The sequence below is a fragment of the Haliotis rufescens genome, unplaced genomic scaffold, assembly GCF_023055435.1.
Source record: "Haliotis rufescens isolate VD_foot unplaced genomic scaffold, xgHalRufe1.0.p SCAF_5, whole genome shotgun sequence".
In the NCBI taxonomy this organism is placed as follows: Eukaryota; Metazoa; Mollusca; class Gastropoda; order Lepetellida; family Haliotidae; genus Haliotis; species Haliotis rufescens.
In genome coordinates, this window is record NW_025964223.1 from 63,302,636 (window position 1) to 63,324,657 (window position 22,022).

Below are 22,022 nucleotides of genomic sequence, written 5' to 3' on the forward strand. Positions count from 1 at the left end.
GGGAATGCAGGTTAGGGACAAACTCCAGAATGCCCATATCAAGGACAAACTTCGGCCAGAGTACAAATGTAGACTTAAGAAAATCTGGAGTTCAGAGCTGAACGCTCGCAATAAAGTCAAAGCCACAAATACTTATGATGTACCTGTCCTATCGTATTCTTTTGGTGTTGTTGATTGGACGAAACAAGAAATTCAGGGTATTGACACCCTCACACGAAGAATCATGTCAGACAATACATCCCACCACCCTCGCCCTTCCCTCAATCGCTTATGTTAACCAATTTTGATGGGAGGGCATGGTTTGATTAATGTGGAGGCTCTTCATGGTAGAAATGTTTTGTGCACTTTTGCACACATATATATTTGTCTGATGATCCTCTTGTGAAAACAAGGCATTCCACAGTTTTCTAAACCGAGCCAAGGATGTGGGACATAATCTCAATGTCAGTGTTGATTTTGTTGATGGTTCTGTACTGCTGGACGGTACAGAAATGAATGTTAACCAAGCGAAGTGCCATATCAAGTCGGCCCAGACTCAGCTTTTCAAGGAGAGGCTTTCTGGACGACCACTTCATTGAGTTTATGTGCAGTGTGTTGCAGAGTTCCTTGCTTGAATGAAGTCGACTGGCCTGAAAAGTGAAACAGAAGGCTTTCTGTTTGCTGCTCAGGACCAGTCACTTCCCACTCGAAACCGTCAATGTGTGATTTTGCATCAAAATGTAAATATGAAACGTAGATTATGCAATGAATTTAATGAGTCTGTCCAACACATTGTCAGTGGATGCCCAGCTTTGACACAAACAAATGATCTTAAGTGACATGATGGTGTAGCTCAATCATTTTAATGCCATCTTCGCCATGCTCGTGGTTTTGACACAGAGGTTCATTCATGGTACGAGCAGGAATATGTAGAGGGTGTCATGAAATATGATCACTACAAAATTCTTTGGAATAGGCCCGTTTACAGCCTCAGACGTATCCAGGCCAAGAAACCCGATCTTGTCTTTTTTGATAAATCCAATGAAATCATTTATATCATTGAATTTTCTGTCCCTCTTGACAGTAATATGATTGACAAGATTGAGGAAAAACATGGCAAACATGCGGACCTCGCTTTCGAAATGCCACACTTGCATCCCAAGTACCAAGTTGTTTGACTCCACATTGTTCTTGGTGTCTTAGGTTTGATACCTCCCAATCTGTTGACTGACATTGGGAGAATGCCTGGGTTTGCTACCAGGAATACAGCCCTTCTGACAATCTGGGTAATGCAGAAGGCTGCAGTGTTGGGGAGTCTTCACATTCTCCGAAAAGTTCTGGGTGGGTTTGACTAGGCAGCGCTTCCTGGGAGAAGTCCCATTTCGCTGTCTGGGCTGCGTATACAGGGGGCAAGGGCCCTGAGCTGATGATGAGCCTTACCAACCTGACTGTACCAGGATTACCCAAACCCTTTTTGCTGCATTTTTAATATTTTAATCTGTTAATAATATAAATAATTGTAATAATAATACATGTATTACCATGATTATGAAATGTAACTTAATTTTGTTTTCAGGCCAAGTGTAAGTCATTTATCAGTTTCTACCGGAATCTAACTGTTCAAGGAGATAGAAGCTTGTTCCTGAGACTCATGGCTGAACGATATGGAATCAACCACGACTATGTGATGCAGCTGTCTAGAAACCTCCCTGCAGCTCAGGTAATGTGTCAGTCTGCCATTTGACTTAGGTAAACAGTGCCATTTGATACCTAACACTTGGTCAACTAGTGCCATTTGATAACTAGTACCTGGTCAGGCAGTGCCATTTGATATCCAGTACTTGGTCAGACAGTGCCATTTGATATGTAGTACTTTGTCAGACAGTGCCATTTGATACCTAGCACTTGGGCTAACACTGCCATTTAATACCCAGTACTTGGTCAGACAGTGCCATTTGATACCTAGCACTTGCGCAAACAGTGCCACTTGATACCTAGCACTCCTTCAAACAGTGCCATTTGATACCTAGCACTTGCGCAAACAATGCCATTTGATACCTAGCACTTGGTCAAACAGTGCCTTTTAATACCTAGCATTTGCGCAAACAGTGATACTTAATACTTAGCACTTGTGCAAAAGGTGCCATTTGATACCTAGCACTTGCGCAAAGAGTGCCATTTGATACCTAAAACTTGGTCAAACAGTGCCATTTAATACCTCACACTTTGTCAAACAGTGCCATTTGATACCTAGCATTTGGTCAAACAGTGTTATTTGATACCTAGCACTTGGTCAAACAGTGCCTCTTGATACCTAGCACTTGCAAAAAGAATGCCATTTGATACCTAGCACTTAGTCAAACAGGGTTATTTGATACCTATAGTATCACTTGGTCAGACAGTGCCACTTGATACCAAGCACTTGGGCAAACAGTGCCACTTGATACCTAGCACTTGCGCAAAGACTGCCATTTGATACCTTGCACTTGGGCAAACAGTGCCACTTGATACCTAGCACTTGCGCAAAGAGTGCTATTTGATACCTAGCACTTGGACAGACAGTGCCACTTGATACCTTGCACTTGGTCAAACACTGCCATTTGAAACCTTGCACTTGCGCAAAGAGTGCCATTTGATACCTTGCACTTGGTCAAACAGTGCCATTTGATGCCTCACACTTTGTCAAACAGTGCCATCTGAACTTTTTCTTAAATATATATATCTGGCCACAAATTTCAATATGGCCACCATGGCAGCCATTTTAAAAGTCAAAATTTGCAGCATTACTTGGCTCATAATGGTGAGGATGTAGTGGGTGCTTTACTGCTTACTTTACCATTTGGTTGCCAGGTTTGGTTGAGTTTTTTTTGATCCATCAAAATAAGTAAATATTTTTTCGAGTTTCACAGGGCACCCTTGAGGAATTTTGGGTGTGTCCCTTGTAATTTAAGAGTGCCTTTGTTTAAAATACTTTGAGCCTTCTTCCAACTTGGTCATTTCACCATGATTATATAACATACAGTTATAATTTGGAAAGTTTGTCCCTTACCATTTCATTGACATTGATAAATTCCCTATTTTATCACTGGCTTCATATAACAATAATTAAATTTTCGTTGTGTTCATGGAAATTCCTGCATTCTGATTAGCTGAATTGGTCACGTGTTATTGCATTCATTTCCCAATGAATGTAAAAAATAAGCCACGCCCACTGCGGCGCACTACTTTTATTACTTCAGAATGTCGGGGAATCCCAATATTACAGTCGAGGGAATTCCCTTTCTGCTCATGTGTATCGTCATGCACGGGACATTTAGCGACTTTCGTGCATATTCATTGTCCAAACTACCCTTTGAAACCGAAGGCCGAGAATGAATGAAACAGCAAACGCGGATTCATACAGTTTGCACATCAGCTTTTCGATTCATACCTCAATGAACCGAAAAAAATACACAGTCAATCCTTAAACATATCGTTGTTGAACCAAATATGAATTTTAAGTGTGCCCTTCAGAAGATATTCCCGGCCACGTCATACCAAAAGACGTTAAAAGATGGTACTTGTTGTTACCCTGTCTGGCGCTCAGCATTAAGGGGCTAAAATGAGGACTGGTCGACTCGGAGTCAGTATACTGTGTCTGAGTGGGGTATTCATGTTAAACTGCGGCATGGTATCTCAGTGGGCTAACACTATAAATCAGCATCAGTGCAGACTAGTACAAACAGCCACACACACACACACACGTGCATGCACGTCGCTATATAAGTGCAATAATCTTGGACGCGACGTTAAACCCAATTTCACCTCACCTCACCTTCAGAAGTTATTACTCAAATGTGCCATTGGCGTTAAAATACAAGAAATCTCAAAGCCAAAGTTGGAAGTTTAACTGGCATTAGTGTTAAATGCCTATAAATACTAAAATTATTTGAAACAACATGGAAATGTATGTATATGTGGATGTGTGAGTGTACAATTGACCTGTTTTGTTGTTTCTGCAGGACCGCAGTGAAGCGATGTTGTTAAAGACGGAGGAGAGGTTGCGAGGTGCTCTGATGCCGCGATATCAACAGTTGTTTGGTCAAATTGGCAAGGTCGACAGCGGGGTCAAATTTCTGGTGGACATGAGAGTGGATGTACTGGTCAGTTGCAGGATTATGTCAAGATACAAACAAAATGGCTGCCTATACAGCAATAGAAACTCACTGTTTTAGTCCACTAGTCCTTTTAATATCACACAGGAAAACCCTTTATATAAAAATAATAATAGTAAATTTCTACTAGTCCTTATGATACCTTAACTATTGGGCAGTTTGATAAGGACTATAGGACTAGTGCCAATTTCTAATGCTGCTATAAACATTGTTCTCAAACAACGAACACTTCCAGCTAATATATTTAATAAAAGATGCAACTAAAATATCAAGATATTGGAATATATTATTGCTGATGATAAAAAATAGTTTCAGATACAAATTTTGCCAATCCTTGCATTAAAATCCTGTAAAGTTATATCATTGGGTGTGTCTTGACCGAATCACAGGTAGATTCCAAGAAAACGTGTGTACAGCTGAATTTTATGAGAAAATAGACAAGGTAATCTTAATCCTTGGATGTAAAACAATGCCTAGCAGAACAAAAAATTCAATTTAAATGGTAATTCAACATGTCTGGTGATTTTTTTATCTCTAATTTCAAATTTGTACTGACCAAGATTCTCATCACTCGTTCGTTTACCGGAATTCGCTGAAGGGATACGCTGTTATTTATTTCTGGGAATAATATTTGAATGGTTTTTTTTCAAAATACTGAATCCGCTAGAGGGGGGTGTGCATTATACTCGGGTGCAAACTATACTCAAGAAAATATAGTATGTTATCATACTCATACCTTTATATCTACATGAGGTATATTTCATGTATTTTTGGTAGAATCATTGCACCCCAACAGTAATGACAAGAGACCGATGTTAATCAAACTGTTTCCTATCGGTTCATACTGTTCATGTACAATGTCTACCACTTTGGTTTCATTCGACACTAGACCGCCTCAATGGAAGTGAGAGCCATAGCGTCTGCGTCTGCTACATGGAAACTGCTCCATCCCAACGATTATGAAAAGTTGTTGCTGGAGATCAGATATGGTTTTCACTGACCGTTACCTCAGAGATCTTTCTGGAATTCACCAGTTTTGACCATTAGCTATGCCTAACAGAAGATCGGCCGTTGCCCTGGTTTTACTGTGTAATGAGCATGATCGTGTACAGAGCATGAGTTGAAATGATTATGTTAAGATTACCGTATTCAACGTAATAAGCGCCCCTCTCTAATAAGTGCCCATGGCGAAATTTGCTAATATATTTGCTAGTGAACAATCCCAATTAGCACCCCTTCCGATTGATCAATGTACACAAGACTTATTTATTTGTGTATAATACGCACTCGTGTGTTATATGCATCCTTAATTGTGGGCAATTAAATTCTGGAAAATATATCTGTCGTGTATGATACGCACATACTTTTCTTTTGTATCATGTCAGGCTGTCAGCATAAACTACGAAATTTACAATTTTTCAACTCTGTTTTTGTGCTCACCAAAATTATATTCTAATAAGAGCCCACTACTTCCAATTTTGAGAGCACCCCGGGCGCTTATTACGTCAAATACGGTATGTCCTTTTCTAATTACTTGATCGTTTAAAGTAAGTGAGGAAAAGTCACTTTCCATCAACAAACTTTATAAATACCGGGGCTCTTATCAGAATATTATTTTGGTGACAGAGTTGAAAACAGAGCTGAAAGATCGTAAATTTCGTGGTTTATTCTGACAGCCTGAAATGTTTATATACGACAGATATATTTTTCCAGAATTTAATTGCCCATAATTAAGGGTGCATATAACACACGAGTGCGTATTATACAACAATAAATAAGTCTTGTGTACATTGATCAATCGGAAGGTGCTAATTGGGATTGTTCACTAGCCAATATATTAGCAAATATCGCCAACGGCGCTTATTTAGTCGAATACGGTACATGAAATCTAACAGATTTACTCCTCTCTTTCACAAGGTGGAGGTGGTACACTGTTTTTTGTTTACAGAGACATTAAGAACAATATCATGTTCCCTGGGGTTAATGAACAGATTTCTATTTGAACCACGAACAGCTGGAACCCATCACCAACCGTTGGATTGATTCAAGCAATAGGAATGAGTCAGGATAAGATAAAATATATATTTTGTATGGTAAAAATATTATTTATTCTTATCCTGATTCATACGCTAAAGCGCCCACCCAGCCGTCCCCCATTCCCCTTTTTTGGCCAAATTAAGTACGGGAAATGAGAGAGTGACGAGTAACCAGGCTTGGTCACATGCTTCCGATGCAGATGAGCAGTCCCTGGGTGCGTTCAGGTGAGATGTGTTCTCTGTTCTCTGGGAACACAGTTCAGGAAGTTTCCACTACCTTTGGGAAATGAGTAGAACTAAGCAATAAGTATGAGTTAGGAATAGTATAAGTAATATTATAACCCTAAAAGATGCGTGTCTTGATCTTCAGAACTCCATGTCGACCTGCACCAATGAAGTAGACATGGCGTACTACCAAGCCCTCAACCTGTCCCTCAAGGAGCTGTTGGTGCTGTGGTTCTCTGTGGGGCTTCTCAATCTCCAGCGAGTCACGTGGGAGTCTCCATGTGACATGGTCCAGAAGGTCAGTCCAGCATGCAGTGTTACTTGGATTTGTCTGTTTGTGTGTTTGTTGTTTAACGCCGCACTCAGCAATATTCGAGCTATATGATGGTGGTCTGTAAATAATCCAGCCTGGACCAGACAATCAAGTGATTGATATAATGAGCAGCGATCCACGCTATTGGGATTGATAACATGGATCAACCAAGTCAGCGAGTCTGACCACCTGATCCCGTTAGTCGCCTCTTATGACAAGAATAGTCGGCTTTTATGGCAAGCATGGGTTGCTGAAGACCTATTCTACCCCGGATCTTCACGGGTCGGCTACTCACTCCACAAAACATGTGCTGATTGAATTACAATTATCATTAGCCAATGATCAGTCTATGTTCACTTAACATTCTCAACTCCATGGGGAGGATTACCCTGGTCAATGGCTTAGCATATTTTCACTTAACATTCTCAAAAGTACAACTTTATGGATAACAGCTTCTTGTTTATATCATGTAGCTACGTTTCAACCATGCAGGGGTTAATTTTACTACTGGCCCATTGGCCCTTAGCCAGTTAATGATATGAAGGGCTTGCTGAAATATAAAGAGGATGGCCCAGCTGGCTAGTCAAAATCCCTTCTCCCTGTATGTTTAATTTTTTATTTGGACATTATTCGTGAATTGTGTAATTTTGATAAGAAAATGTTTAGGGGACTGAGGTCATGTGAATGGTTAACTCAAAGAAAGATGGATCTTGATCATCTCGGTAGAATAACAAACGGCCATTTTGTAATGTGTACAGCAACAACTTTCACGAAATGAGGCAAATGGAAGCCAAGATTTAATCTCAGCGTGCAGGAAAAGGTGTTTTTGGGGTGAGGAGTTCTAAAATGTTTGAGATGCCAAGGTAACTCAGTCGCTACTCGACATAGTGCTTTGCAGCCTCCATCATTTAATAGTGGGCCAGTTATTTTGGAGAAGGGCCAGTAACTTGAAAGGGGAGATAACTAAAGGGAATTACCATAGACAATCTCCTTGGATATTCATGTTTTGCTCCCAGCAGCCTATCGTTGTTTTGCAAAATAGATTTGGTGGTCATCATCATCATCATCATCATTATTATTATTATTATCATTTCATGGCATTTCATTCCCCAGATAACAGACTATGAGGCAGTCCACCCGGTGAAGAGCTGGACAGACGTCAAGCGGCGTGTCGGACCGTACCGACGGTGCTACGTCTTCACCCACAACAGTATGCCAAGAGAACCTGTTGTTGTACTCCATACAGCCCTTACAGACAATATTTCATCATCAATACATGTGAGGAGGGTTGATAAACAACAATATGAACAGACACTGTCTGTCAATGCATCATGTTTCGTTTCCGGCAGCCAATTCATAACTTTGGTATAGCAACAAGTATAAGGATAGCTAAATTAACTTTATATTCCTCTGGATTCATATTTAGCAAAAAAATATATACTTTTACACATAAACTGAAGAAACAGATTGGTAATGAGCACATGAACATCTTAATTCACAGTATGATTCACAAAATAAACCTGTGGATTCAGAATTCGAGAAGGGTATCACATGTCAATGCATGAGGAGGTAGCAAATTTTCTAATTACAACAGTTCATTATCTAGCACCCTTTCGGCGAAATGAGATTCACAAATTTTAACACCTCTGAATTTTGGATAATGACTGAAAGTGACAAATTTTTCCCTCAGTCCATCATCCAGTCCCCGGGGTTCCGAGGCAGCAGTAACCCTGAAGAGTCTAGTCCTGAGGTCCTGGACCCACCCACAGAACAAGAGGTCGAGGACCCTTCCAAGATATCCACCGCTGTCTTCTACTCCATCACGTCCACACAGAAAGGTAGGAGCATCATTCAGGTTGGGTTTGACTTTGTGGGTGCCACAATTCGCTGTGTTTTGTCCCTTTGTTCCTCCAGGATTTGCAGATAATTTTAGTCCCACATTTGCACTGATAATAATCCTTGGTTTGCTTGTGCTCAGCAGAGCTCCAGATAAGCTTTTGGTGTTGTGGGTGTTTTACCCATGCATTTTAAAATCACTGCGTATCAGTAATTCTATCTGGGTATTCAAATTTCTGTTACCCACTAGTTTTTACACATGTGGGTATTTAAGTTAAATATTTAAAAACACTATTCATCTAGTTCCTGCAAACTGGTGTTGTGTGGGTTCGAGAGCTTTATAGGACTAAAAAATACCACGATACTTCCACAAGTGTGATGGCAAATGATCATGATGTAACTGTCATCGTGGAGTTTGGCAAGGTTGACGGAATGCCCGTTTATAATTTCAAAATAAGTTGCTGATTTGCCAATCGTATACGCAGGGTTACTTCCCAATATTTTGAATATATGCACAAGTTTTATTTTTGTAGCGTATCTTTAATGTTCGTTGCATATTGATACGCTTGGATATTATTTTACTGCGTATTTCTGCATTTCTGATGCATTTTTTACGCAGATACGCAGCTTATCTGGATCTCTGGCTCAGGGTTCCACCAACCTGAACCCCTAGGGATTCTGGGTAAAAATAGGACCCCCCCGCAACCAACGTTTGTTGACTAAATGGATCAAGCGTTCAGGCTTGGTGTCTTGGTTGATTGTGTGTCATTGTATCCCAATTGCATTTGAAAGTTTCGCGCACAACATTTTGTTCACACACTCAACTTGTAGTGAAGTTGATAACTGTTTATACTGTTTCGATTGATATACGCGGTGCTGTGGGGTAGCTTAGTGGTCTAAGCATTTTCTTATCACGGCGAAGACCCGGGTTTCATTCCCCACATGGGTATAATGTGTGAAGCCTATTTTCTGGTGTCTCCTGCCGTGATATTGCTGAAATATTGCTAAAAGCGGCATAAGACCATATTCACACACTCACTCACTCACTTGACTGATATATGCAATTTACAATGGCCATGGTTTTGATGATAGTTTTCAAAAATTGCTGTTTTTCTGTTGTCTCAGATTGATAAATAATCAATACTTTCACAACTTGGATGCTTATGCAGTTAATTAACTTTAGAACTTCTGTTCCACATGACTGATTGAGGGAGTTGTGTTTAATGCTACGTTTAGCATTATCAAGCCGTATTACAAACCACAAATAGGCTACATACATTGTACCCATCTTTGGACTTAGTTGGAGTTGAATCTGTATCTTTGGCATGACGAGCCGAACCTGAAACTCAGGCTTATCCCAATTTCGATAATAGAGGTGGTATTACTGGTATACCAGAACACCACAATTTGATGAATGCGAATCACAATACATGTGGAAAATACTGGTATATTTTTATTTTCAGAATCATGTATATTTTCAACTTGATGGCAACGTTTATGTTAATGACCTTGGTGACAAGACAAATTGAAATTATGAAATTATGAAGTTAACAACTGATTCCTGTGATCGAAAAAGACATTTTTTTCGCAACCAGCTTGCTGTGTATAAATGTGTCTATTATGCATGGGTTGTGGACATAGCGCCATCCAACAAAATGGTGAAACACTACAAAAATTTGCAGGGTAAATCTGATATACGCCCTTTTTTAATTCAGGTTCATAACAAAGTTCAGTCGAAAGAAGGTACATGATATATTGTGGTACCTATCGCAATACAAGAATCATTGTTGCAATAAATTGCAATATGAAAGTCAGGCCATTACCCATCACAGGCCCTCCATTTTGGGTTGATCAGATATATGGCTTTTTTATAGGTCTCCAGAGTGTTGATCTTGGAAACTACTTGATAAAGAGAGTTGTGAGAGAGCTGCAGGTCGAATACCCACAAATAGACAAATATTCAAGTATGTCTCCCATACCAGGCTTCCGAGTGTGGCTTATAGGGGAGATAAACAAGGCCCTACACATCAGTGGTAAGTGTGGCTTATAGGGGAGATAAACAAGGCCCTACATATCAGTGGTAAGTGTGGCTTATAGGGGAGATAAACAAGGCCCTACACATCAGTGGTAAGTGTGGCTTATAGGGGAGATAAACAAGGCCCTACACATCAGTGGTAAGTGTGGCTTATAGGGGAGATAAACAAGGCCCTACATATCAGTGGTAAGTGTGGCTTATAGGGGAGATAAACAAGGCCCTACACATCAGTGGTAAGTGTGGCTTATAGGGGAGATAAACAAGGCCCTACACATCAGTGGTAAGTGTTGCTTATAGGGGAGATAGACAAGGCCCTACACATCAGTGGTAAGTGTGGCTTATAGGGGAGATAAACAAGGTCCAACATATCAGTGGTAAGTGTGGCTTATAGGGGAGATAAACAAGGCCCTACACATCAGTGGTAAGTGTGGCTTATAGGGGAGATAAACAAGGTCCAACATATCAGTGGTAAGTGTGGCTTATAGGGGAGATAAACAAGGTCCAACATATCAGTGGTAAGTGTGGCTTATAGGGGAGATAAACAAGGCCCTACACATCAGTGGTAAGTGTGGCTTATAGGGGAGATAGACAAGGCCCTACACATCAGTGGTAAGTGTGGCTTATAGGGGAGATAAACAAGGTCCAACATATCAGTGGTAAGTGTGGCTTATAGGGGAGATAAACAAGGCCCTACATATCAGTGGTAAGTGTGGCTTATAGGGGAGATAAACAAGGTCCTACACATCAGTGGTAAGTGCATCAATGTGGGGATAGAATCATTGCCCCTAAAGTCATATTTCCAGGTGTTTGATGGCCCCTACAGTCATATTTCCAGGAGTTTAATTGCCCCTACTGTCATGTTTCCAGGAGTTTAATTTCCCCTACTGTCATGTTTTCAGAAGTTTAATTGTCCCTACTGTCATGTTTTCAGAAGTTTAATTGTCCCTACTGTTATGTTTCCTGGAGTTTAATTGCCCCAACTGTCATGTTTCCAGAAGTTTAATTGCCCCTACTGTCATGTTTCCAGGAGTTTGATTGCCCCTACTGTCATGTTTCCTGGAGTTTAATTGCCCCAACTGTCATGTTTCCAGAAGTTTAATTGCCCCTACTGTCATATTTCCAGGAGTTTAATTGCCCCTACTGTCATGTTTCCTGGAGTTTAATTGTCCCTACTGTCATGTTTTCAGAAGTTTAATTGTCCCTACTGTCATGTTTTCAGAAGTTTAATTGTCCCTACTGTCATGTTTCCTGGAGTTTAATTGCCCCAACTGTCATGTTTCCAGAAGTTTAATTGCCCCTACTGTCATGTTTCCAGAAGTTTAATTGCCCCTACTGTCATGTTTCCTGGAGTTTAATTGCCCCAACTGTCATGTTTCCAGAAGTTTAATTGCCCCTACTGTCATGTTTCCAGAAGTTTAATTGCCCCTACTGTCATGTTTCCTGGAGTTTGATTGCCCCTACTGTCATGTTTCCTGGAGTTTGATTGCCCCTACTGTCATGTTTTCAGAAGTTTAATTGTCCCTACTGTCATGTTTCCAGAAGTTTAATTGTCCCTACTGTCATGTTTTCAGAAGTTCAATTGTCCCTACTGTCATGTTTCCTGGAGTTTGATTGCCCCTACTGTCATGTTTCCTGGAGTTTAATTGCCCCTACTGTCATGTTTCCAGAAGTTTAATTGTCCCTACTGTCATGTTTCCTGGAGTTTAATTGCCCCTACTGTCACTCACTTTCATGTTACAGACATTGGAGAGGTGATAGAAGACAACCTCCTGACAAGGTCAGAGCTGCTACAGCTTCAACCTCATGGGAAGAATCGAAATGCTCTGGAGACATTTAAACATTGTATACAAAGTCACCAGTGGCTGAACAGTCCCGACCTTCTTGATATCATTAAGGCACCACTGATGAGATTGTGTGCCCAATACCTTTATGTTGAGAAGAGGAGAGGATATGCACTCAATCCTGTTGGTGAGAATGGTTACTTTTTCATTTCAAACATGTATAATTCTGTTGGTGAGAAGGGTTACTGGGTCACTTCAACATGAAGTACCATCTTTTAATGTCTTTTTGTCTGACGCTACCAGGGATCGAACCTCTGTTCTTACGCTCTCCAGGCAGATGCTCTATCCACTAAACCAAGGAGGCAGTCTCTAAGTTAACAGGGGGCTAGACTTAAGTCAGTTGGCTATCTTAGTGGAGTTGTCCCACAGTTCTGTAGATAATGACCTCAGATAAGAAGGTCCTCTTTTGTCATGTGCACAAGGCAATGACTTCGAATCAGAAGGTCCTCTTTGGTCTTGTGAACAAGTCAATGACCTTGGATCAGAAGGTCCTCTTTGGTCATGTGAACAAGGCAATGACCTCGGATCAGAAGATCATATTTTGTCATGTAAACATGTAATCAGAAGGTTCTCTTTGGTCATGTACACAAGGCAACGACGTCAGGCCAGAAGGTCCCCTTTGGTCATGTGAACCTGGCAATGACCTCAGATCAGATCCTCTTTGGTCATGTGAACAAGGCAATGACCTTAAATCAGGTCCTCTTTGGTCATGTGAACAAGGCAATGACCTCAGATCAGAAGGTCCCCTTTGGTCATGTGCACAAGGCAACGACTTCAAGCCAGAAGGTCTCATTTGGTCATGTGAACAAGGCAATGACCTTAAATCAGGTCCTCTTTGGTCATGTGCACAAGGCAACAACCTCAGATCAGAAGGTCCCCTTTGGTCATGTGTACAAGGCAACGACCTCTGGTCAGAAGGTCCACTTTGGTCATGTGCACAAGGCAACGACCTCAGGTCAGAAGGTCCCCTTTGGTCATATGCACAAGGCAACGAGGTCAGGTCAGAAGGTCCACTTTGGTCATGGGCACAAGGCAACAACCTCAGATCAGAAGGTCCCCTTTGGTCATGTGCACAAGGCAACGACTTCAAGCCAGAAGGTCTCATTTGGTCATGTGAACAAGGCAATGACCTCGGGTCAGAAGGTCCCCTTTGGTAATGTGCACAAGGCAACGAGGTCAGGTCAGAAGGTCCACTTTGGTCATGGGCACAAGGCAACAACCTCAGATCAGAAGGTCCCCTTTGGTCATGTGTACAAGGCAACGACTTCAAGTCAGAAGGTCCCCTTTGGTCATGTGCACAAGGCAACGACCTCAGGTCAGAAGGTCCTCTTCCATAGTTGGAATCATCCCATCATTGGACTTAATTATAATGTTCATCAGTCCAGCAGTTTTATGATTTCCTTAATTATGCTTAATTATCATCTCTGTCAACATAGAGGCTGAAAAGAGGCTTCATGTCGTGTGTATACACATGGTATGGTCAAAATGTTTCAAAATGTTTCACTGATGTTGAGAGCAATGTTCAATCCCAACAATACTGGTCTCACCTTTTATAGGGTAGGAAATATTTTTTAGAAGGAAATGTAGTTTTAAAGACAAAAGATGTTTTGTTGGTGTTTATGGAAATATACTATTGAACTGCCTTCTCTATAATCCTCAGCAACATTTCACCTAAAGAATGGAGCCGTGATGTGGAGACTGAACTGGTTGGCCGATGCGTCGATGCGTGGACTCACTCAGTCATGTGGCATGATGATAAACTATCGCTACTTCCTCGACACTACAGATGAAAACAGCCAGAAATATCTCGAAAACCACACCATTGCAGCTTCACAACAGATAATAGACTTAGCTTCAGGTGTGACACCGCAAGATTAGAGTGTGACGTTTAAGGGCTGTGTAATAATGAACCTACATGTTGTGTCAAGGTGTTGTGTGTGGATGTCTGAGAGCGTACTGTTACCCATAATTCTATGTGTGAAGTCCAAGATAACTGAGTGCTTCTCATGAGATCAACGTGTGATCGGATGAGGACATTCATCACTGCCATGAACATGTAGATTGTGTCTCATTGTCATACAGACATCTGTTTTGGAGGGGTCTTAGGTTCCAAGACTAGAAGAAACTGTTACCATGGATACAGGTGAACAATTGTTTCCATGGTCAGCTGAAACACTATTTTACAAAATAGAAGAGGTGGATCACAGATTATAAAAAGGGGTGCACATTACGCTCAAGTGATGAAGAGACTTGGCCAAGGGCGAAGTTAGCATGTAAGGTGTCTGAAAAAAGGAGGGTGCACACCCCTTCATCCCCCAGGGTTCCACCAGTGAATAGTTCCCATTAGATTATACTAGATATAATTTCAGTATAAGTTCTCATCACTGTTTCTGAAGGATATGCATGTTGTTTAATGCTTAAATATTATTGTGCAAATTTACAGATGACCTCTTTCAAGTATGGTCATGGTGTTATTGTACATCTGGAGAGTTGGTAGAATCTAAATAATTCTCAATCACATACAATTAAGAATTGCAAACTTTATCAGGTTCAGAATTTTGTGAGTGTATGCATAGTCCAATCAAAATCGTGTGACGAAATGGGTTCATAAAGAACATGGCGAATTCTGTTCGCCCTGATTATGTTTCTAGGTTTGTCAGCACCATACACGTGCTTTTGGGTTTCACCGAAGTGGTAAACGTCTGAGACCTGCATCACTTGGTCTTTCCTCCCACATTAAGCTGTCATGCCGTGATATAACTGGAATACTGTTAAAAGTTTTAACAGTATTCCAGTTATATCACGGTGTGTCAGCTTAATGTGGGAGGAAAACCCGAAGTGATGCAGGTCTCAGACGTTTACCACTTCGGTGAAACTCACGAGCACGGGTATGGTACCGACAAACCTAGAAACATTATTGGGACGAACCAGGATTCGAACCCACAATCATAGGTTTCTGGTGTGCCCAAGGGATGCAACTCTGCACAGCGAATCGTGGCGCCTGTTTACAGTATGACAGATTCATATTGACTTACTGAAATGTAACAGGGATTTATCTAGGATTCAAACCTCAGTGTCCCTGGCAGGAAAATTGGGATACAAGTTATTTTGTTCAAATATAACATTATTTAAATTCATATTTTTTTCAAATTCAGAGTATTTTAATATTGCATTTTGATATAATATTAATTGAAGTGTTAAATCCTCTTTATTGGTCATTTTATCAGTGAAAACCAGGTTCTTTTTACAAAGCCATATATTTTGTTATTAGTTATACATTGTACATATTAATGTGACTGGGCAATTGCTTTTGTTCTAATTTTGGAATTTGTAGTGACATTTGCTGCGGCGAGTGGCCAAATACCAGCCTCTGATCAGATCTGGATAAATCCCTATAACTAAAATTGGTTATCTTATGTCCCATGACTGTTCCATGGCAATAGTTGCTTGACTACACTTACAGTGGCGTCATCTGGTTCTTTGCAATGTAATATGATGGTACTTGCGATCATCTAGAGAAACTTAACTTAGTGTTCACGTAAAGTTTTGGCAGGTACCTGTGGCATCATGATTTTAAGATAAGATCAATATCATATGTCTGTTTCCAAAAGATACAGGACGGTCGGGTAGCCTAGTGGTTAAAGCGTTCACTCGTCATGCCGAAGACACAGGTTTGAATCCCGACATGGGTACAATGTGTGAAGCCCATTTCTGGTGTCCCCTGCCGGGATATTGCTGGAATATAAAAACCATACTCACTCACTCCAAAAGATACATGAAAGTTTCATATATGTGAAATATGAAGTGGTGTTACATAACTATTTTCAATGTCTATACATCCTTCAAAATTCACGCTAGTCTGCTAGATCGAGACTACTAACCCTAAGTAAAAATCCAATGAGTAGTCTTCAATTCTGAATCGAAAGGTGTGGGGAGAATTATTCTGGTGTGGGAGTAGCTGAATTAATAGGTCAAGGTCACGCTTGATCTCTAGGGTTTGGTCCCTGATTAAATGTAGTGGAATCTCGGAGCTGGTCATCGTCTCCAGGTTGTCAAATTATTGAACATCAAACAATAAGGTCATTTTCAATTAATAATCTGAAAATTAATGTGTTGGTAAAAAAAACCCTTGTTCTGTTCTTCCTTTCAGAGAAAGAATTTGTGTCTTGACTGAAATAATTATGTGTTGCTGTCAATTATCTCAACTCTCTCACGCTGTGCCATAACTTCAATACTGTACAAGTATTGTCAAACCCAGCCGTTGCCCTCGCTCACTCACTCTACTTGCCTGTTGGGATTTCAGCTTAGAATAGGTCCCCATCAACCTATGCTGGTCTTCCTGTGGGGATTCCAGGTAAGAATAGGTCCCCAGCAACTTATGCTGGACTCCCTGTGTGGATTCCGGGTTAGAATAGGTCATCAGAACCTATGCTGGTCTTGCTGTGGGGATTCCAGGTTAGAATAGGTCCCAAACAACCTATGCTGGACTCCCTGTGGGGATTCTGGGTTAGAATAGGTCCCCAGGTCAACTTATGCTGGTCTTCCTGTGAGGATTCAAGGTTAGAATAGGTCCCCAGCAACCTATGCTGGACTCCCTGTGGGGATTCAGGGTTAGAATAGGTCCCCAGTTCAACCTATGCTGGTCTTCCTGTGGGGATTCCAGGTTAGAATAGGTCCCCAGCAACCTATGCTGGACTCCCTGTGGGGATTCGGGGAGAATAGGTCCCCAGGTCAACTTATGCTGGTCTTCCTGTGAGGATTCCAGGTTAGAATAGGTCCCCAGGTTAACCTATGCTGGTCTTCCTATGGGGATTCCGGGTTAGAATAGGTCCCCAGGGCAACTTATGCTGGTCTTCCTATGGGGATTCCGGGTTAGAATAGGTCCCCAGGTTAACCTATGCTGGTCTTCCTGTGGGGATTCCAGGTAAGAATAGGTCCCCAGGTTAACCTATGCTGGTCTCCCTATGGGGGTTCCAGGTTAGAATAGGTCCCCATCAACCTATACTTGTTGTAAGAGGCAGCTTAATGGATTGGGTGGTCGGGCTCCAGACTTGGTTGATAGTATGTCAGCGTACCTCAGCAGTAAAAGTGGTGTTGCTTCCCATAACAGGCGACTACTCTTGTTGTAAGAGGCGACTAACAGGATCGGGTGGTCAGGCCTGCTGACTTGGTTGATGCATGTCATTGTATCCCAGTTGCGTAGATCGATGCTCATGATATCAGTCACTGGATTGTCTTGTCCCGCCTCGAATACTTACAGACCGCTGTCATGTAGCTGGAATATTGCTGAATGCGGGGTTTAACAACAAACAAACAAAGAAACGAATCAAAGCGGTGTTTAACATAACTCACTCACTCACCACAGGTGTTATGTGAATGTTGATTGTTTGTGCTGTTCTTGCATATCTGTTGCAACAGCCTGTTCATTCTCTTGTCAACCCGTGAAGATCTGGGGTAGAATAGGTCTTCAGTAACCCATGCTTGCCGTAAAAGGCGATTATTCTTGTTGTAAGAGGCGACTAACAGGATGGAGTCGGTGGTCAGGTTAGATGACTTGGTTGTTGCATGTCATCGATGCTCGTGATATCAATCACTGGATTGTCTGATCCAGACTCGATTATCTATAGCCCGCCATCATGTAGCTGGAATGTTGCCGAGTGTGGCGTTAAACAACAACCCAACCAACCAATCATTTTCTTGTCACTCCTGACTAGACAGGTGAAATTTGGGTTGAACATCATGTTCAAGATTATTGCACTTAAATAGCCATGTTTGTGTGTGTGAGGCTGCTTGTACTAGTCCCGACTAATGCTGTTTTTATACTGCTTGCCTTGCCCTCTGAGATACCATGCTGCAGACACATGGACACCTACACAGACACAGTATATTGACTCCCATCCCACCTGTTCTTGTTTTATCCTCTTAAAGCTGAGGGTCAGACAGAGTAATAAGTACCATCTTTTGATGTCTAGGTATTTCCTGTCCATGGATTGACCCACTGACCTTCAACTCTCTGGGCAGATGCAGAAAACCTGGGTTCATTTCCTTACATAGGTACTATGTATGAAGCTTCTTTCTGCTGTCTTCCACCAAGATATTTCTTGACTATTGCCAAAATCAGTGTAAAAGTGTACTCTCACTCCTTGACTAAATAGAAGCAGCTAAATCAATGAGACGACTGTAGAATAGGAAACTCGGTAATAGCAACAGTTACTTCTGAAGGATTCTTTGGTGGTTTGTTTGAGACTTCATCTTTCCAGGGGGAAGCTGTGTGGTTAAAACGTTCGCTCGTCATGCAGAAGACCCGGGTTCGATTCCCGACATGGGTACAATGTGTGAAGCCCATTTCTGGTGCCCCCGCCGTGATATTGATGGAATGTTGCTAAAAGTCGCGTAAAATCACTCTCACTCATCTTTCCAGGTTATTAAAAGAAATTATAGTAGTGGCTGAAAGTAGTTTCGTATGTTAGTACACGTATCCCTGGTTTTATCAGAGTAAGATCAGGTTAAATGAGATTAATATTCTGTATTTTGTGTCATGTCTTTTTCAAATCGTATCATTTCATTCATGACGAAACTTTGTGCATGTATGTGTAAGTAGACTTGGTTCGTACACATGCTAGATATTAGTGGAATGATATTGTCCACAGTGAGCCCTATGTTGTGGCTGCTATTTCATTTCAAGATGTTGAAGAACTGCGGTATTAAAGAAATTGTACAACAGTCTCTTGTTTTATTTTGAGTGCTGATTTAATCTTTTAATAGTTATGTTTGGACCCCTCGCACATTTGGCAACACCTGACAGTCAACCCCTGCTAATAATTTTTGTTGTTCATCGCTGCACTCAGCAATATTCCAGCTAAATGACGGCGGTCTATAAATAATCGTGTCTGGACCAGACAATCCAGTAATTGACATCAGGATCCACGCAATTGGGATACGATGACATGCATCAACCAAGTCAACGAACCTGACCACTCGATCCCATCAGTTGCCTCGTACGACAAGCTTAGTCGCCTTTTACAGCAAGCATGGGTTACTGAGGACCTATTCTAGCCCGGATCTTCACGGGTACCCTGCAAATTAAAGGGTATGTATACATGTGCGATAGTCAGTTCGACCCCTCGCATGTATCCATGTGGGATAAGCCAGTTTGACGCCTCGCTTCGTAGAGGTGGTGAGATGCCACAAGAGAGAAATAGTTTTATGAAGGTGAATTTATCAATGTGAATGAATACAAATACCTCGGCATATTGTTTGCCTATACACTGAATCTGAGGTAAGGGAAGGTGAAATTGGGTTTAACGTTGCGTCCAAAATTATTGCACTTATATAGCGACGTGCATGCACGTGTTTGTTTGTCGGTTAGAAAAGTCTGATGCCGATTATATAGTGTTAGCCCGTGGAGATACCATGCCACAGTTTAACATGATACCCCACTCAGACACAGGAAACTTGCTCCGAGCCGACCAGAACTTGTTTTAGCTCCTTAATGCCAAGCGCAAGATAGGGTAACAACAAGTACCATTTTTTAACGTCTTTTGGTATGACGCGGCCGGGGATCGAACCTTGGACCTTTCGCACTGAATCTGAATAAGTCTGTAACTAACATCACTACCGGAGCAGTGAAAGCTCTATAACAAGTCCACTCTGTTATCCCTAAGCTTGGATTTATTTCATTATTTTAAATTATTTGATTCTCAAATACAACCCTATATACTACAACTTTATATATTAAAGGTCTGAGTTCTATGTGCAATTGAAAAGGTTTATCTTCTCACCGGGGTCACGGGTGGCCGAGTCGTCTAAGGCGCCGCGTTTCGCTGTGCAGAGTTGCGTCCCTTGGGCACGCCAGAAACCTATCATTGTGGGTTCGAATCCCGGTTCGCCCCGATTATGTTTCTAGGTTTGTCAGCACCATACCCGTGCTCGTGGGTTTCACCGAAGTGGTAAACGTCTGAGACCTGCATCACTTCTGGCTTTTCTCCCACATTAAGCTGACACGCCGCGATATAACTGGAATACTGTTAAAAGCGGCGTTAAACCCAACTCACTCACTCACTCACTCACTCACTCATCTCCTCACATGTAAAAAGGTTTTGAATGTTGGTATTTCAACACTAAGTACACACGATGTAAATGGTTTATAGAGAATGCGGGAGATTCCCATTGTACATTGTATCTTACACTCGTTGTTTGAAGTATTGGTGTAAAATAACACCTGAACACCGTTTGCCTGAGAAAGCCTACAACATGCTAGTACATCTCGATAACCTTGGAGAGAACACATGGGCTGCTTGTATATGTACATTGCTTTTTGCATATGGCTTTGGTTTCATTTCGCTGTCCCAGACAATCATCTTCCCGAGGCAAGGGAGTTAACTGACTATAAAAGTCCAGTTTCCATCCTTGCCGAACTTGGCTGGAATTTCCAGGCTCGATCATAGCGCCACCAGTGGTTATTACGAGTTACGTCCCTTCTATATCCCTCCTACTGGCCAATCAGATTCCACCTCTCATATCACTTACAACTGCTACAACTGTGGTGAGGTGAAATGGGGTTTAACGTCGCGTCCAAGATTATTGCACTTATATAGCGACGTGCATGTACGTGTGTGTGGCTGCTTGTACTAGTCCGGACTGATGCCGATTTATAGTGCTAGCTCACTGAGACACCATGCCGCAGTTCAACATGAATATCCCACTCAGACACAGTATACTGACTCCGAGCCGACCAGTCCTTGTTTTAGCCCCTTAATGCCGTCGCCAGACAGGGTAACAACAAGTACCATCTTTGGTATGACGCGGTCGGGGATCGAACCTCGGACCTTCCGCTCTCCGGGCTGACGATCTACCACTAGACCACGGAGGCGGTCTCAAGCGATCTGATCGATAAACAAGATTTATATTGTAATAAAACGGGCCTTATTTCACGACGTGCATCAAATTATTTGAGCCTTTGATTAAAAAAATGAAACGGTTTTTAAGATATCTGTAGACGCGCAGTTGGCGGTATACATGCTTTGACAAATCCTTCATTCGACCGAAATCTGCACGTTGAAATCCACGCTGTTTTCGAACCTGTGTTCGTTTCGCGGTTTTGATTGGAGTATGCTTAGACTCGTGAGTCCAGCCAAAATGTAACTCCGGAATTCCAGCCTAGTTCGACAAGGGTGGAAATTGTTTTTTTGTAGTCGGTAAACGCCCTTGCCTCGGGTAGATGCAGACAATTGGTAATGCAAATGTTTTCATTAAGCAATTCCGCATGCGTGCCATTGATATGTTTCATCAGAAATGGCATACAGATATTTACGAAAGTTCAAGATATGATACTTATCGTCAGTTCAATTCATTGCTTGAACCAGAATCTTATTTATCAACGTATCAAACTTACGGTATAGGTATTTTCGCAACATCATTATTGGCATAAATGATCTAAAAATTAACACAGGAACATTTTCATCTTTTGAAAAATTCCTAAGGTTATGCCCATTCTGTGACATTGTTGTCGCAGATGAATACCATTTTATGTTTGTTTGCACTATATACGTAAATGTAAGAAACAAGGACTTACCGCAGTGGCCTCATTTTAATGCTATAAAA

At 41.5% G+C, this 22,022-nt stretch overlaps 1 protein-coding gene across 3 annotated transcripts in view; it reads left to right on the forward strand.

Moving 5' to 3' along the window:
* Nucleotides 1–15,142, forward strand: part of LOC124143849 (malonyl-CoA decarboxylase, mitochondrial-like) — a 28,583-nt gene extending 13,441 nt beyond the window's left edge. For all 3 annotated transcript variants that reach the window (XM_046513006.2, XM_048383819.1, XM_048383820.1), the window contains 8 exons: nt 1,556–1,699; nt 3,981–4,121; nt 6,540–6,692; nt 7,821–7,985; nt 8,398–8,545; nt 10,418–10,576; nt 12,319–12,546; nt 14,080–15,142. In XM_046513006.2, the coding sequence (XP_046368962.1) occupies nt 1,556–1,699; nt 3,981–4,121; nt 6,540–6,692; nt 7,821–7,985; nt 8,398–8,545; nt 10,418–10,576; nt 12,319–12,546; nt 14,080–14,297 (1,356 nt within the window). In that variant the 3' untranslated portion in view covers nt 14,298–15,142. The remainder of the gene's footprint in view (nt 1–1,555; nt 1,700–3,980; nt 4,122–6,539; nt 6,693–7,820; nt 7,986–8,397; nt 8,546–10,417; nt 10,577–12,318; nt 12,547–14,079) is intronic.
* The last annotated feature ends 6,880 nt before the right edge of the window (nt 15,143–22,022 follow it).